Raw genomic sequence first — 14,177 nt, forward strand, 5'->3', positions numbered from 1 at the left:
TTAAATCTAAGAACCGTTTAATGTCCGTCAGATGAATTTTCAATCCAAAAATTAACCAATATATTATAAAAAGTTCCCTTTAATTTCTTTGCCATACGTATAACGTATTGATAGAAAAATATGTCTCCAAAGTTAAGTAAATTATTCTTCAGACATTTTTTTTAACCATATTATATTTTCTACAATTCTCTAATTATGGTTATATATATTTGGTTGGAGAAGCTTAGCTACTCTTTCCAAACCTTTTTATTTTGTAGTAGATTTAGCTAACCTACCCTAGAAGGGTTTCAATTTTTTTACTAAACAAATTTAAAATATAAAAAAGTAAATTAAAAAAATTAAGAAAATTCAACATCTACTATATACAAAAATAAATAAATTGACATGACCATACGTATATAACATAATTTTTCAACTAATGCCAGAATTGCCCCCCCTAATTCCGTCCCTATTTGGTGAATGATAAAGATTTCTTACTCTTAATCAAAGTCGAGAGATCATATTTCAGACTTGGGAATAGTATTTCTATAACCTCTCTTGTGGAATTAATATTTACAATACTGCAGATCTAAATTAGTCGAATCTGTGAATTTTCGGACCCCCGGGAAAAAGTAGGTTTAGCTAGATGAATTATTAGGAAGATAGCCGTTTTACATACACTTAACTCATGCTTGTATGATGACTAATAACAAGCACAAGGAAAGTAAGAAACCATTATTGTGAGAAAATTCTAGTCCACTTTTCAAATATCCTCCTAGTTGAGATATACCTGAATCTTGAAATTGTTGACTATTTTTACTCTCATTTTTTTATTCTCAAAAAGAACATTTTCTCTAAGAACCATTAAATTTTTCCCTTTCATTCTTAATTCCTCTATATATATTGATGATATGTACTTCAAATTGAGGTAGTACAAGTTTTTTTATTCATTTTGATTACTTATTTCCTTTATAAGTTCCAATAGGAGAAAACAAAAAAAAGAGACAAAAAATGCTTTTTAGAATCCTCCTTGTAGTATTATTAGCCACTTCATTGTTTTCAACTTCTTGTAATGGAAAAAAGAAGATTGAAAAACCAATAAAACATGGTCATAATGCACCAAAAAATGGTAATGTGAAAAAGAAGACACAGGCAATTATTGATATACAATCTTTTGGAGCCAAAGGTGATGGACTCTCAGATGATACAGAGGTAAATTCTTTTTTCTATTCTCCTTTTTTTTTCAAATGGACTCTATGTTCACTTTTACTTATCTAGGATTTCATTTTTAAAATAAATTTTTATTTTTACTCGTTAGTTTAAACATATTAAGAAAAGATAATTTTATTAAAGGGTGTGCAACGCTCAAAGTAGACTAGTACTCAGTGAACGAAGATATTATTTTACAAAATCAAGATGAAATTAATTATTTTTGTTCCATTTTACGTACCCTTAGTATTAAATTTTCTTGAAAAAAGATTAACTAGTCTTGTTCTTAAATAAAGTGCAATTTATTGGAAAGGGATAAAGGTAAAGTACTAAAATTTTCCTTTTAGTTATGATTTCTATAAAATGTGCAAAAGAGAAATGTGAAAACTAATATGAAACGAAGATACATGGATATTGCAAAAATATTATCGTATTAGTGTAGCTTAATATATATGTATAAATATCTTTTAGGCCTTAATACTGAAATAATGTATTCAAATTTCAGGCATTTATAAAAGCTTGGAAGAAGGCATGCAAAACAGAAAATGGTGTGCTTTTGATTCCAAGGCACAAGATATATTACATTGGACCAATTAAGTTTCATGGTCCTTGTAAGAAAGGACTTAGAATGATGGTGAGTTTTAATGGATAAAAATGTTTCTACTATTACAATTAACACATATAGTAGTTTGTAACTTTACTCAAATCAAAAAATTTATCAGAAACAATTTGTATAATATAGAAGTTAAACTGTATACACACTATCCTTTTCGTTCGATCTCCACTTATAAAACTATATTGAGTATGTTATTATAATATAATTGTGCATCCATTTTTTTTCTTTCTAATCATTTAGATAAATGGAGAATTGAGAGCTTCAAAAGATGTATCAGATTATAAGGAAGATAGAAGACATTGGCTTTTATTCCAAAATATGGAAAATTTTATAGTTGAAGGTGTTGGAAGCATTGATGGCAATGGACAAGTATGGTGGAAACGCTCTTGCAAAGTTGATAAAACAATTGTGAGTTAAATTTTTTTATTTTTCTATGTTACATCATGTATAAAAGAAAAATGTGTTTATTCTATGAGTTTAAAAGCTGTTTGACCAAGCTTTTAAGAGAAGAAAAAAATGCTATTTTTTTAAAAAATAATTTTATTCAGCAAACTTAAAAGATATTTTTGAGCAGTAATAAGTGTATTTTTTCAAAAGTGTTTTAAGAAAAAAATTATATTTTTTTAGTTTCTAAAAAATAACTTGTGCTACTATCCAAAAATACTTAATTTTTCCCGAAAAAGACCAAACACCTCATTTTTTTTAAAAATAAGTATGTTTAACCTCTCAAAAACTTGGACATGTTATTTATTAGAAACACTTTTTAAAAGCTTAGTCAAATATTATTGCTGTTCAAAAGTGCTTTTTGAATTGATTAATTAAAACATAATTAAATTACATCCACCAAAAAGTACTTTTTTAAAAAGCACTTTAATACTATATATATATATATATATATATATAAATATAAATACATTTATCATTAATTTTCTCTTTTTTTCTGCAGCCATGCAATACAAAAACACTAACAATTCCAACTGTAAGTATTTTCAACCCAATTTTATACATATTTATACAAAATTTATATTGATTAAGCTATAAAATATTAATACTAATAATATATATATATCTTAATTTTTTGACAGGCTATGTCCTTTTATAATTGTACAAATTTGATAGTGAGAAATTTAGAGTTGAAGAATCCACAGAAAATGCACTTAACAATTACCAAAAGTAAACTTGTTGAAGTTTCAAGATTGAGAATTACAGCACCTGCAGATAGCCCCAACACTGATGGAATTCATATTTCTGGAACAAAAGATATTGATATTCACCATTGTTATATTGAAACAGGTATTAAATAATTTCTCAGGGAATTTTTATTTTATTTTATATATTATAGTAATTTGTAACTATTATACTGACTGAAAATATATTGTTCTATGGTTAATTAATTAGGTGATGATTGTATATCAATAGTAAATGGTTCCACTAATGTTAGAGCAAGATATATACATTGTGGACCTGGCCATGGAATCAGGTAACTATGCAATATATCATTACACCAAAAATCATCTTAATTGTCGCTAAATATATCTTTTTTAGTGGCAATTAACACTTTTTATAAATATTCTTAAAATTTATAGCGATATTGGATTTAATGACAATTAACTAATACTGCTAAAAATTTTAACACTATTTATTAATGTGCATATTTATTATCGCTAAAAACTATTTTTGTTATAATATATATCAGTATATGGTACAAAATTTAAAAAGATTCATATCTATATGAAATACTAATTTTTTTTAATTTTTATTTTTTTAGTATTGGAAGCTTGGGGAAAAATAAACAGGAGGATGTTGTTTCAAATGTTTATGTGCATGATGCCACCTTGAGGGGAACAACTAATGGATTAAGAATAAAGTCTTGGCAGGTGTATATGATTTGGTTTCCTGCTAATTAATACTCATACAGTTACTTCTCCTTTTTTACTTTTACTTATTCATTTTAAACATGGTACGTTTTAATATGAGTATTTTATTACAATATTTATATTAATTAATGTTAAATTTTAGTTATTGAAAAATAATTTGGGGAAGAAATAATTAAATGCAGAGGGTAAAACATGTTAATATATATATACTAAAAGTGACAAGTAAAAATAAAAATATATTTTTAATATAATGAAAGTAAAAGTAAATCGATGGAGGATCATGTATTTTCAGTTTTTTAACAAATTTTCACCACTCATTTAGCAAATTTCGTAGAAACTATAAAACTGTAAATCTGTCTAGTTTTTGTTGAAACACTGGTAAATAACGTTATTTGCACCTCACTTTATCTTAGTTATTATTTTGTTCCTTTTATTTTCAAGACATAAAATAGATTTGTCAGTTTAATTATAGTTTGCATTCTTTTATTTATTGAATGTTCAACATTTTTTGCTATGGTATTGAGAAAAGCCTATTGTTTAAAAAAAATATTGGTAAAATTATATATAATAGGGCGGGTTTGGTATGAAAGGTATTCTCCGAAAATGTTTTTCGAAAAAATAAGTAACATTTTTAATTTGATAAGTAAATGTGACAAATTAACTAACAATTGGGAGTAGTTGAAAATGAAAAGGAGAGTTTCGGAAAATAATTTTCCTCGAGAGTTATTGTCTAAATATGAGAAAATTTAAAAAATATTTTTCTCCATACCAAACTCACTGTCTAGAGAATTTTGGATATATGTACCGCATGTTAAGTTTCAAAACATATTCATGTTAAGGAGTTTCTTTAATTTCAATTATTCAATATAGTATATGTTTTTTATACTGATAATATAACATGAATATTTTTTTTAATTGTTTATAATTCAAAAAAATAGGGAGGACGTGGATATGCAAAAGACATTCTTTTTCAAGACATACAGATGGTGAATGTGACCAACCCCATAATCATTGATCAATTTTACTGTGATCAAGATAAACCATGCAAAGAGCAGGTAATTATAATTATATTCTTTAAACACTATCAACAACAATAATAATTTAGAGTTATAATTACTTGATGAAGAAGAAATTATTATTATTTTGGAAAGAATTTTGATAAAATACCACATCCCAACCATGCTAATTTATGTGACATCAATCCAATTTAGACAATTAAAGAAGTTATTCTTTTACCGTAATTTTTTCTTACTTTTTTAAAATTTTTTGAATTGTTAACCTTCTACATAGTTACAAATATATAAACTTTATATCTAAAATTTAAAGATTCGATATCCAAATTCATGATCAAAATTTTAAAAGTTTGACTCTCAAAATCAGAATGGTATATCACATAAATTGACATAGAGAGAATACTAATAAGGAATTTTGGACAAAAAAATTTTTGTTTTATTGAAATGAAAAAAACACATCTATAGGTTATATCAATTTGAAGTTACGTTAAAAATTATAATGTCAAATTTCTTTGGATAAAAAAAATTCATTTAATTACGATTAGTGCTAATATTTTTTAATTTTTTTTTTCAGAAAGAAGCAGTGCATGTGAGTAATATAATGTACAAAAATATTAAGGGAACAAGTTCTACGCAAACTGCAATTAAATTAAAATGCAGCAAAACTGTTCCATGCGAAGGGATACAAATGGAAAATGTGAATATACGTCACGAAGGTGGTTCAACTGTCCAAGCTTTATGTGCAAACGTTAAATACACAACATTGGGGGTGTTATTCCCAAAATGCCCTTCTGAGCAGCGCCAGTGAGCATTTTTGTGGAATTAATAACATTTTTATTTGATTTTTTTTCCTTTCTCTTTTGTACATGTCCCTTTATTTCATTTCTACAACTCCTTTGCTTCTTGAGATAGTCATTGGCAATTTTAAGGGGAGTATAGTAGGAAATTAAAGGAAGTGCAATTTTAGAATTATGTTGGCTAGGAATTACAAGTGCTACTGTATTATGTTTTTTTTTTTTTTAGTGTAAGTTGCTAGTTGGTGTTGTGAAACTTTTTTTTGTCCCCTCCTATAAAATGTATTAATTGAGTAATTTGTAATGTCTATTTCTTATATTTTGAGATGAGAATATATTTAAACTTGACTGACACTGTTCTTCACGATCCGTTGTAGTCTAGTTGGTTAGGATACTTGGCTCTCACCTGAGAGACTTGGGTTCAAGTCCCAGCAACAAAATATTTTTTGACGGAGGACACCACTCAGCACCGCTCCGTGGGATGGGGTTCAATGCCTAACAAAAAGGGCCAATTGCTGTTTTTCTGTATTTCAGATTTATCCCCGATTAGTTCGCTTCCGCATCTGAGAGAGAGAGTATTCCTATTTGATATAACTATTTGTGCAAGTATTTTACGGATTTGATTTATTCTCACTCTTTCGTCCAAAAAATATAACTAATCCAGGTGTGTCCGCACATCCCTGAGTGGACGAGAAAGAAAGGATTTCTCGGAGCAATCCCCCAGTATTCAGAGTCTGCCTCGATTTGGTACCGCTCTCGCCTTTTCATTTTCCAAATTGGAACTTATTTAAACTAAAGAGTCACGATCTTTTATCACCCTATAAGAAGAAGAAAGAGGCTTAAGTCATCACTTCCAATCTGATAAAGGGCTTTTTCATTTTCCATGAACCCGTTGTAGTCTAGTTGGTTAGCATACTCGGCTCTCACCCGGGAGACCCGGGTTCAAGTCCCGGCAACAGAACTTTTTTGATATGAAAACACCGCCCGTTCTTTCATTTGCCCCAGGTCTATTGAGAAATCAAACTTTAATTCAACTAGTCAACCAATCAATTGAGCTACTAAAATTTTTCTTTGCGTTTTGAAGAGTCAACATGGACAATCTTTCAATACAGAAATTTATATTTATTTCACGTAAAATACTATTATTTAAAAGTCATATATATAATTTCTGGAGAAACTCCATAAAAAAGGATCCCCAAGTAATATTAAGAAGGGAGTTAATAAAAGGAATAATGAAACAAGAACATAGACAAAATATATTGCAAATGTTTAAAACAAAATGAGATGCTAAAGACTAGTTATAGAGTATAAATTAAAATTCCAAGAATCTACTAATATCAAGGCTTTCAAGTTTAGTCTTGTATTGGTTGAATATCTTACACAATAGAATGTATATAAAAAAACAATTTACAAAAATATGTCAGTAGCACCTGCTTTCTGTTCATAGCAGAAATGAGTTTGTAATATTTCACTTCTACCAGTCATGTAGTTGGTTACATTGGAGAGTTGGTCTCCCAAAAAATGAGGCACTTAGAATACATAATACTGAAAGAATGGATATATTTCAGTGGATACAAACACAAAGGTAAAAGAACATGTACATTTAAGCATACAGTAATTCTTCTTCATTAACTGTGTATGGAGGAGGTAACAAACTCTTCACCTTGATGAAAGTATCTGTACTACCAGAGGGAACTTCTGTAATGGGGGCATCAAGGACTTCGTCTGGAATTTCCTCCAACGTCTCCTCGAAAAGGGATTTAATTGTCTACAAGGTTTAAAATCAGTTTAAAAAACTTAATCAACAGTTTGCTGCAGGACCCAAATGGAAAGGAAAATTTAGACAGCATAGACATACGATTTAAAACTCATATATTGATATATGTGAACATCTAAATTTACCCTGCCAGCGACTAAAAAATTTAATAGAGATTGCTCCTGATTGGGCCGTATAGGCACATCAAATTATTTTTTCCAATAAGACTCTTTCGTTCAGAGATGAATGTGCTTAAAATGCACGTGAATGTGACATCTTTCCTAAAATAGCAAGGTCCACGAATTTCATAAAATCAAATTAATATGTAGCAACGCTAACATTTTCACATCTTCTCATGGTTCTTTTACTATGCCTCCACCATAAAGAAATATTATAACTCTTCAAACAATTTTCTTTAGACTACAAAAAACAGATTCCACTTCGGATAATGAAACGTAGAACGTCAGAAACTTCTTTCATACTATTTGAAAGAGATAATTCCACCACAGCAAGAATATACCAATAATGGAAAGAGCAAATCCAACGTCATGGTTAATAAATAGACCCCTTGTTATTGTCATAATTCAGTAGTGACATACCGTGCAGTGCCGGAAAGCAGCATCAACCTTACGCTTCCACACAACATTTCTAGGCTCTGCATGAAATAGGCCAAGCAAAGGCTGTACAGGGAAAAGTTAAAATGAGACAACACCTCTAAAATATTTGGGAGTCAAAGCCCTAATAAAATGTTAAACTAAGAAAACAAAAGAATTTAAAGAGCAATTATGAGGAAGATAAGCCATGCCATACATCAGTAGAATGAAAATGTCCAGGACAACAGAGAACTTGCTTACTTAGCTTTTAAGCACTGCCAGAGCCACATGGTGGCTAAGGCCGAACCCCCTTCGATGAAAAATTATACTATTTATACATGTTTAAAATATTTTTTCTGCATAAATAGTAGATGTCGAACCCCCTTCGGCTAGTTCGTGTGCCTACTTTTTCAGATTTTGCACCCCCTTATTGACAATCCTGATTCCGCCACTGCTTTTAAGAATGTGTTTGGCTTGTGAAACTCCATACACAGCTAAGGCTAACAGCTCAAAATAATAAAATGACGAGAGACCCTACCTTGACAACTTCCCGAACAGTTGGCCTAGGCCCATACATTCTAAGGACTGAATCACCATAGACCTGATATTGTTCAAGAACCTGTCACCACAAAGACGCGAGTAATAATGAGACCATATGTTATATAAGTAAGAAGATTTCACTCAAAAGGAAAAAAAGGAAACAAAGAGAAGAATGCAGATGGCAATGAGAACCTGGCGCCGGGTTATACTACGAAGAGGTGCACCATATACAGCGCTATCAACAAGTCCTAAAATCTGCCATGGACTGTCAAAAGCATGAGTTGTCTTAACATCTCAAGAAAATGAGAGAAATAATAAAAAATTAGATGTCAAGGTGAGCAGTTAGAGCTTCAAAACATATGATGGGGTTTTTCATTCTGTATCATCGAACAAAAAACTAGAATCAGAGTCACAATACAGACCCACTGAACCAACAAATCTCCAATGCAATTACATGCACAAGATCCCCACTTAATCACATGATGTCCACTACTCAGTTACTGATACTTGATATTGTTTGCATATTTCCCTGCAGAGGTCAAAAGGTTGCTGCAATGTATCTTGCCGGGTCCTTATTCTAAAATTGACAGCCCTATCCTGGTGCGGGCGTGGGAAATCAAAGTCGAAAAGATTGAACCACTGATGAAGGATTCCTCGAAAAGTTAAGGATTAGTAATTTTCGGAGTTATTTTGAAGCAGTTCCCCTGCTAATTCCGAAGCCGGTCCCCGGTAGAGATTGGTACAATTCAATTCAACATTTTGTCCGTTCGGGCTTCTTTTTCTCAAATAACCCTAAAAATATCAAAAGCTTCTACTTAACACGAATCCATCTTTCTATGGATCCACACTGACAAGTTTATCCAGACAGAATAGCTTAAAACAATAAATTTGAAGTTCCCTGCATATTTACAACTCTAAGGATTCACGTGTTGTAAAATCCACTTCTTTTTCTTCTTTTTTTTTTTGGTTGTTGACAAGGGAACCTGCAGCCATTACCCTTTGGGTGCGCATAGGGTAAACCCCGCTTTGTGCAATAGCCAGTGCGACAAGCTAACAAGGTGTCTAGTAGATAGAAGTGTTAGAGTGGGTAAAAGTCCCACATTGGTTGGGGAATGGATTGGTGGTCCGTTTATATGGACTTGGGCAATCCTCTCCTCATGAGCTAGCTTTTGGGTTTGAGTTAGGTCCAGGTGTCATATCTTTACATGGTATCAGAGTCAGGTCCATCCCCGTTTGGGCTCCCGGCCTACGCTCCAATTGATCCTGGGCGTGAAGGGGGGTGTTAGAGTGAGTAAAATCCCCACATTGGTTGGGGAATGAACTAGTGGTCTGCTTATATGGACTTGGATAATCTTCCCCAAACGAGCTAGCTTTTGGGGTTGAGTTGGGCTCAGGTGCTGTATCTTTATAAATAGAAACCAATAGTTAAGTGTAAATAAATATGTAGACAACTAGGAGAAGGGACGATACAAATATGTAGATATCTATCAAACTAACAAGGTCAAAATATAGAAACGGCTACGAGTATTGACACTTTTCGTACTTGCCGTAAGCTGCACGTCCCAGCATAACTCCATGAGCTCCTTCTGTACGTGCCGCATTAACCTACAAATGCAACAACCAGAAAAGGGGTAGGTATTATGAGAGTGCAGCATTGAAATAGAATATGAATAACCACAAAGCGATTGGCAAATGGAGAAAAAATCCTATGTGCAAGTATGAAGTTTGACAAAGCTTACACAAGTCAATGCACAAGAAAGACTAGAAACCATATACTTTTAAAGTTTTTGGCAAAACTTCCCAAGCCTAAATTGGCACAAGATTGGACTCTGAATTGTTAGGGGCGTAATATCTAGATTTTTGTCGACTAAGAAAGAGCATATAAATGCATCTCTTTTTTATTTTATTTTTTGACAAGTTAATTTTCGCAGGAAGAAGTTTATCAAGGGGACATCATAGCCTTCTCAAGATGCTGTGGGACTATTAGGTATTTAAAATGGACCAGACATCCTGTATTCTGTCAACACCAGTCCATCCTTATGCAACTTATTATGCTCAAAACATAGGAAATAATCCTGATTCCTGACCGACAGTAAAGTAATAGTGGAGAACTTTTTCATATTTGATTTTATCATTTTAAGAACATTCTCACAAATTAGTACATGTCAACTCCATATAGGTTTGAGATACTTACCTCCTCAATAGATATTATGCCTCCATTTATCGTGAACTGCAGATCAGGGAAATCACGCAAAAGGGCATAGTAGTACTCATACCTGTCAATGGCCAACTTAGCTAGTCATTATGAGCAATTATTAAGATCTTTTTGTTTATCAGTGTTCAGGAACAATTATTGAGATATAAAGACAGGAATGTCTTGGTTACAAATACACCAGTAAATGACTAAACAGAGATATATAATTTCACTTGTTTCATTATCATAAATCCTTGCTGGATTATTACAAACTGCGTACTTGAGTGGGGGGATTTTTCGATTATCAGCGGGGCTGATTCCATTCAGTAATGCCTTCCGAGAATGTATAATAAAATGCCGAGTTGGTGACTGAGAAGAAACCTCATAAATAAAATCACCTGTACACATGAAAGGGAAAGGTCAATATTTTCTAATTTATGGAGAAGATAGCAGTACTATTTACCACACCAAGTTATTGTCAGCTTTTTAAGATCTACTCGAATGTCCAAGTAGCTACAAGGACAGAAAAAGCCTGCTTGAAAGTTGGAAGATTATTTTGGACGTACTAAAGGAGCTCAATTTTGGTGATTTTCTTGAAGCAAGGTTAGAGCATAAAACAAACATGCTGGACCATAATCCACACAAGAGAAAGGAGCAACAAGTGAAAAATCAAAAAATTAAGAATTGAAGAATTTTTTTGTTCTTGTTTCCTGTGAATGAGTGGAAGTTTGAAGAGCTTACACAGTTCATTGTATGAGTCATGGTCGTCAACTCCAATTCTGCATTTGACGCTAACAGGAACATTTGTATTTGCAGCAATTACGGACATGGCCTCAGCAACAAGCTTTCCTTGTATAAGTTATGCATATATCAGAGGAACTCTATAGATTAATAATGTATTTGATGTATCAAGCAAACAAATCTGAACCTTTGGATCAAGCATGAGGCGCACACCAAAACACCCATGTCCAGCTACTTTTGGGCTAGGACATCCACAACTGTAAGATAATAGAGAAAAAGTATCAGTTATGGGTCTAAAGAAAAAGCTAGAAACTTAAATTGTAGATGGGAAAAACAGAACTAACTTAAAATTAATTTCATCATAGCCATAAGGAGTTGCCAGTTGTGTCGCTTTGGCCAAGTTCTCCAATTTATTTCCCCCGATTTGAAGCACTATGGGATGTTGCTCAGGGCCATATGCCAAGAATCTATCCTGGTACATTAGAAGAATCACATAAATGTCAGATCTCACTGGCTGACAGATACACAAGCATTAGTCAGTGACAAGCTGCTCTTAAAGGTTCAAGCGGCAAGCATAGTAACCTATCAGTACGAGAAATTCCTTTAGGAGATCTACCTAGGTTACAATAATATATCATCTTCGTCCCCTTCTTTGCCACATATGTTATACCAACGAAATAAATATTCGTTTTCTATGGGAATAACTAACTGTGACAAGGTCCTAGTTTAGGGGAACGCAAATGACCAACCAACTTGGCTAACTTGAACCTCAAAAGACAACCCAAAAATAATTCTGTAATAATTGAAAAAATAACGGTCTAATTCATCTATTTAGTCAATCAAAACACTGTTTTCAGGCACCACCTGTACTCTTTGTAGATGGTAAGTTTACATCATGTAGAAAGCAGGTGTATACCCACAGAGACATATATTCACTATTTCCTTTTATCATGAAAAAATTGGGGCTGGCAGTCAGAGGATCAAGATTACATAAGGCAACTTTTGACTACTTCACTGTCTCTAGTCTTACAACAAATGGATAGAATAAAATTATTGGATATTTTGATATATGCACATGTAGTGAAAAATTTAATTTGTACACTTGAGTTAAATTATACTAGTAGACTAGTTTGTATCCTGTGTAATTGTGAGTCTTTATTTACTAGAGCACGGTCCAATTCATGTAGCTTGCCAAATGCTAACTGAAAACAAAAATTTAGGCAGAGGGAGTGCAACAATCCACACCTTTTCTCCTTTTGAAAAAAAAACAAATAACCGAGAAATCCCCGAGGGCTAAGAGCGCATGTTTTGCAACTCAGTTGGATGTTACTTGATTTTAAATCAACCCAATTTTCATAACCCAGCCAAGAAAACCCTTCTCCATTTAAATACCACATTTTTGTCTGCAGCAGGTTTCAAGCCCATGACATGAGTCTAACCCCACACATCACGCACCTCACTCTAACCACTAGAACCGAATCCCCTGGGGCTGCAACAATGCACACAGCACACCTTTGGAAGGATATTTGGAAGAATGGTAAATGTTCTTCACTTTCTCATTTCTATTTGTCTAAAATAAGAACAAAAGATTAGCTCACATAATTCTCTTCTTTTTGCTTAGCTCTAGTAATCAGTAAGAATAAAAAAAAGTACTTTATAGTTGAGAAGGGAAGCACTAGAGTCTCATTCCATGCAGCATAACTTTACCAAATTGCCAGTCTGGTAGACTATTGTTTCTGCAGCAAGCATTTCTGTGTAGAGCCATGCCTTTTTTGAGATAAGACGGGCCAAAGTTCTGTAATGGTTATCCGTCCATTCCATCATGGGGGCAACACTGTTAAAATAGCAACACTGTTAAAATACAAAGGCTTACAAATATTAGGGAGCTTTTTTTCGCTATTAAGGGTGTGTTCGGACTTTATTTCTCAGAAATTGTTTTCTAATTTTCTCAGGTTCGTTTGGTCAAAATTTTTGGAAAACATTATTTCTACGAAAACAATTCCTTAAAACAAGGAAAATGACTTTCCCTCTGGAAATAAGAAAAACAAGTTCCAAGTGGTATTACAGTTTGATTATGTCCTCCCTCATCTTCACCCTTACCCCTGTATCCCCCACCCCACCTCCACTCGATTGTACACAAATAATATACTTTTGGTTACTGTACTGAACACAAGAATATAACTAAGAAAGTCCTTTATTTTTTTGAAAATATTTTCCTAATAGAACATTTTCCTTCGTACCGAACACACCCTAAATAAATACAAGTAACTATTAGGGAGCTTATTAACTTTGTAAAGAGATAAAAGTAGAGTTAAATATATGCAGTCACCTGAACCAAGGAGGAGGATAGCGTGAAGTAGAGTGGAGCTTGGAGTTTTGATGATAAGCACACAATGTCCTTGATTTACTTGAACTTCCATAGAACAAGTTTGATGAGAATCTTCCATGGATAACAGAATGAAAAGGAGTTAAAGAAGCAATCAAACAATGTCCCGCAGATTTCATCTTCGCGTAAGCTGCTCCTCTATGTATTTATCCATATGAATACAAATTGCCATTTACAAGAGGACAGGCGATTTGAGGTTTTTCTTGGGTCGGGTCGGGTCGGGTCGGCTAGTGTTGGCCTGGCTTAGCTTATCGGAGATTGGGCTTGGGTTAGCAACCACTCATTACGTCTTAAGCGTCCAAATCTATGTTCTAAAAAAAAAATTGACTAAATGACTACTAATTCTATCAGGACTTTTTAAATTTCAATACCTAGTAGTACAAATGTAACAATACATAACAATTATTAAAGCCATATTTTTTTATAAAAAAGAAAAAAAACAGAACTTAAAAATAATAAATAATAATGCAATTAATAGA

At 32.6% G+C, this 14,177-nt stretch overlaps 2 protein-coding genes across 2 annotated transcripts; one reads left to right on the top strand and one right to left on the bottom strand.

The window, feature by feature from the left end:
• The first annotated feature begins 813 nt into the window (after positions 1–813).
• Positions 814–5,705, top strand: LOC129884857 (polygalacturonase-like). Its single transcript, XM_055959134.1, has 9 exons — positions 814–1,191; positions 1,694–1,822; positions 2,045–2,212; positions 2,751–2,783; positions 2,890–3,097; positions 3,203–3,284; positions 3,573–3,681; positions 4,620–4,736; positions 5,269–5,705. Exons 1-9 carry the CDS (start codon positions 991–993, stop codon positions 5,500–5,502), a joined length of 1,281 nt encoding a protein of 426 aa, XP_055815109.1. The 5' UTR covers positions 814–990; the 3' UTR covers positions 5,503–5,705.
• A 1,227-nt stretch (positions 5,706–6,932) lies between these two features.
• On the bottom strand, positions 6,933–13,907 carry LOC129886972 (uncharacterized). Its single transcript, XM_055961893.1, has 12 exons — positions 13,642–13,907; positions 13,020–13,146; positions 11,657–11,784; positions 11,500–11,569; positions 11,313–11,415; positions 10,852–10,969; positions 10,572–10,653; positions 9,921–9,982; positions 8,570–8,642; positions 8,376–8,456; positions 7,844–7,924; positions 6,933–7,256 (listed from the first exon to the last, which is right to left on the bottom strand). Exons 1-12 carry the CDS (start codon positions 13,815–13,817, stop codon positions 7,092–7,094), a joined length of 1,266 nt encoding a protein of 421 aa, XP_055817868.1. The 5' UTR covers positions 13,818–13,907; the 3' UTR covers positions 6,933–7,091.
• Between the last annotated feature and the right edge of the window lie 270 nt (positions 13,908–14,177).

Source organism: Solanum dulcamara, chromosome 4, assembly GCF_947179165.1.
Source record: "Solanum dulcamara chromosome 4, daSolDulc1.2, whole genome shotgun sequence".
Lineage (NCBI taxonomy): Eukaryota > Viridiplantae > Streptophyta > Magnoliopsida > Solanales > Solanaceae > Solanum > Solanum dulcamara.

Bases quoted from the DNA above. Each gene is read 5' to 3' on its own strand.
- LOC129886972 (XM_055961893.1), bottom strand. From the start codon at position 13,817: ATGAAATCTGCGGGACATTGTTTGATTGCTTCTTTAACTCCTTTTCAT. The intron at 10,654-10,851 runs GTACGCAGTTTG...GGCCATTGACAG, and splicing joins CGAAAAATCCCCCCACTCAA to GTATGAGTACTACTATGCCC. The intron at 7,257-7,843 runs GTATGTCACTAC...TAAACCTTGTAG, and splicing joins CTGCTTTCCGGCACTGCACG to ACAATTAAATCCCTTTTCGA.
- LOC129884857 (XM_055959134.1), top strand. From the start codon at position 991: ATGCTTTTTAGAATCCTCCTTGTAGTATTATTAGCCACTTCATTGTTT. The intron at 1,192-1,693 runs GTAAATTCTTTT...TTCAAATTTCAG, and splicing joins GACTCTCAGATGATACAGAG to GCATTTATAAAAGCTTGGAA. The intron at 4,737-5,268 runs GTAATTATAATT...TTTTTTTTTCAG, and splicing joins ATAAACCATGCAAAGAGCAG to AAAGAAGCAGTGCATGTGAG.